Source organism: Atta colombica, unplaced genomic scaffold (genome assembly GCF_001594045.1).
Source record: "Atta colombica isolate Treedump-2 unplaced genomic scaffold, Acol1.0 scaffold401, whole genome shotgun sequence".
NCBI classification, from domain to species: Eukaryota; Metazoa; Arthropoda; class Insecta; order Hymenoptera; family Formicidae; genus Atta; species Atta colombica.
The window spans coordinates 43468-44858 of NW_017259511.1; the positions used below are offsets into that span (position 1 = coordinate 43468).

At 29.8% G+C, this 1391-nt stretch overlaps 1 protein-coding gene across 1 annotated transcript in view; it reads right to left on the minus strand.

Moving 5' to 3' along the window:
• LOC108691135 (cyclin-dependent kinase 5 activator 1) overlaps positions 1–1391 on the minus strand; it is a 15932-nt gene that overhangs the window by 13707 nt on the left and 834 nt on the right. The window contains exon 2 of the mRNA XM_018198789.1: positions 485–727. Coding sequence (XP_018054278.1) covers positions 485–727 — 243 coding nt within the window. The remainder of the gene's footprint in view (positions 1–484; positions 728–1391) is intronic.

The following is a 1391-nucleotide window of genomic DNA, read 5'->3' on the forward strand; positions in this document are numbered from 1 at the left end:
TGCATATATCGACGTTAATCATAGCAGTTCAATCAGCAAGTTAATTACCTTGTGCTACTGGTGTCTTAATTATCCAATTACAACGATAGCGAAATAACCGCAGGAGTAATATATTAATTAATGTTAAACCAGTGCCCACGATAATTATATTATCGGAGAATATATTTTATGAAGCACGTTAACTATCTAGCATATGAAAATGTTTATTACTAAGCAAGTATCAGAAATCTGTTTGGGAATACTGAATTAATATTCAAGTGCTTTTTAAAACATTCACTACTACGTCCATATTTCTTTCCATTTCTTTCCATTAAAGATTATTTATAAATGTTTAACTCGTTAAATAAAAATGTAAAAAAACAAACATATTTTTTCAATGTAATACGTATTTAAATGCAAATGTTTGTTCATTTATAATTTAAGCAATAATTTTAAGAAGCATCAGATTTCTGTCAACAATGTTTTGTAAAAATGGCAATCTCACCTGCCAGCCTTGAAGCAGGAGATTTCTGTCGACAGTCCTGAGCCACATGACAGCGTCGCCGGCCTGGAAGTCCCTTAAACGGGTGCATTTCTTGTGCAGGAAGACGCCGAGGCACTTGAGCAATTCCGAGGTGGAGGCCTGGATAACAGTTTTCCTTGGTCCAGGTGGCAAGGGTTTCTGCACCAATTTCTCACACGTCGGATTGTGCGTGGTGTGATTGTTGTTGGACGCCGGTGGTTTTGTCTAATTAGAAAGATCAACTCTTAACACATAATTCTCTCAATATAATCAACATAATAATTCTTCTAAATCTTATATTTTTTCTAATATTTTATATTAAATATTATTTAAACACATACTTATTAACATTGTGACTTTTATAATAACTGCGTATTAATTTAATTAATGTAATGTGAGCTTTTTGCAAATTTTATTTAGCATTTCTTATAAAAAAACGGCACCAACAATAAGTTTAATAAAGTAAATGAGATAGATTATGATAAAATATTTATATATTTTACATTTTGCTGATATTAAATTAATAGTTTATAAATCGTAAAAACCAATGATCTAACATTAAGAGTAAACTGAATGTTTAAAGCAGTCATGGTTTTAATAGATAGAAAGATTAAAAATTTATAAAGAAACAACTCGTGCTACGTGAAAGAGACATCAAAACGATCGATATGCTTTCGATCGTGTCTGAGGGGTCAAAGCACGTTGTATATTTCATTCTTTACACTGCAAATCCCTTCGTTAGTCTCTAGACTTTTCTAGACACAACAAGCAATAAGAGAGATATGTTATATTCAATATATATATATATATTTTTTTTTTTTTCTTGTCGTTAATCTATTTTTTATATATAATTATTAATAATTATAAATCTTAAATTAATTATAAATCT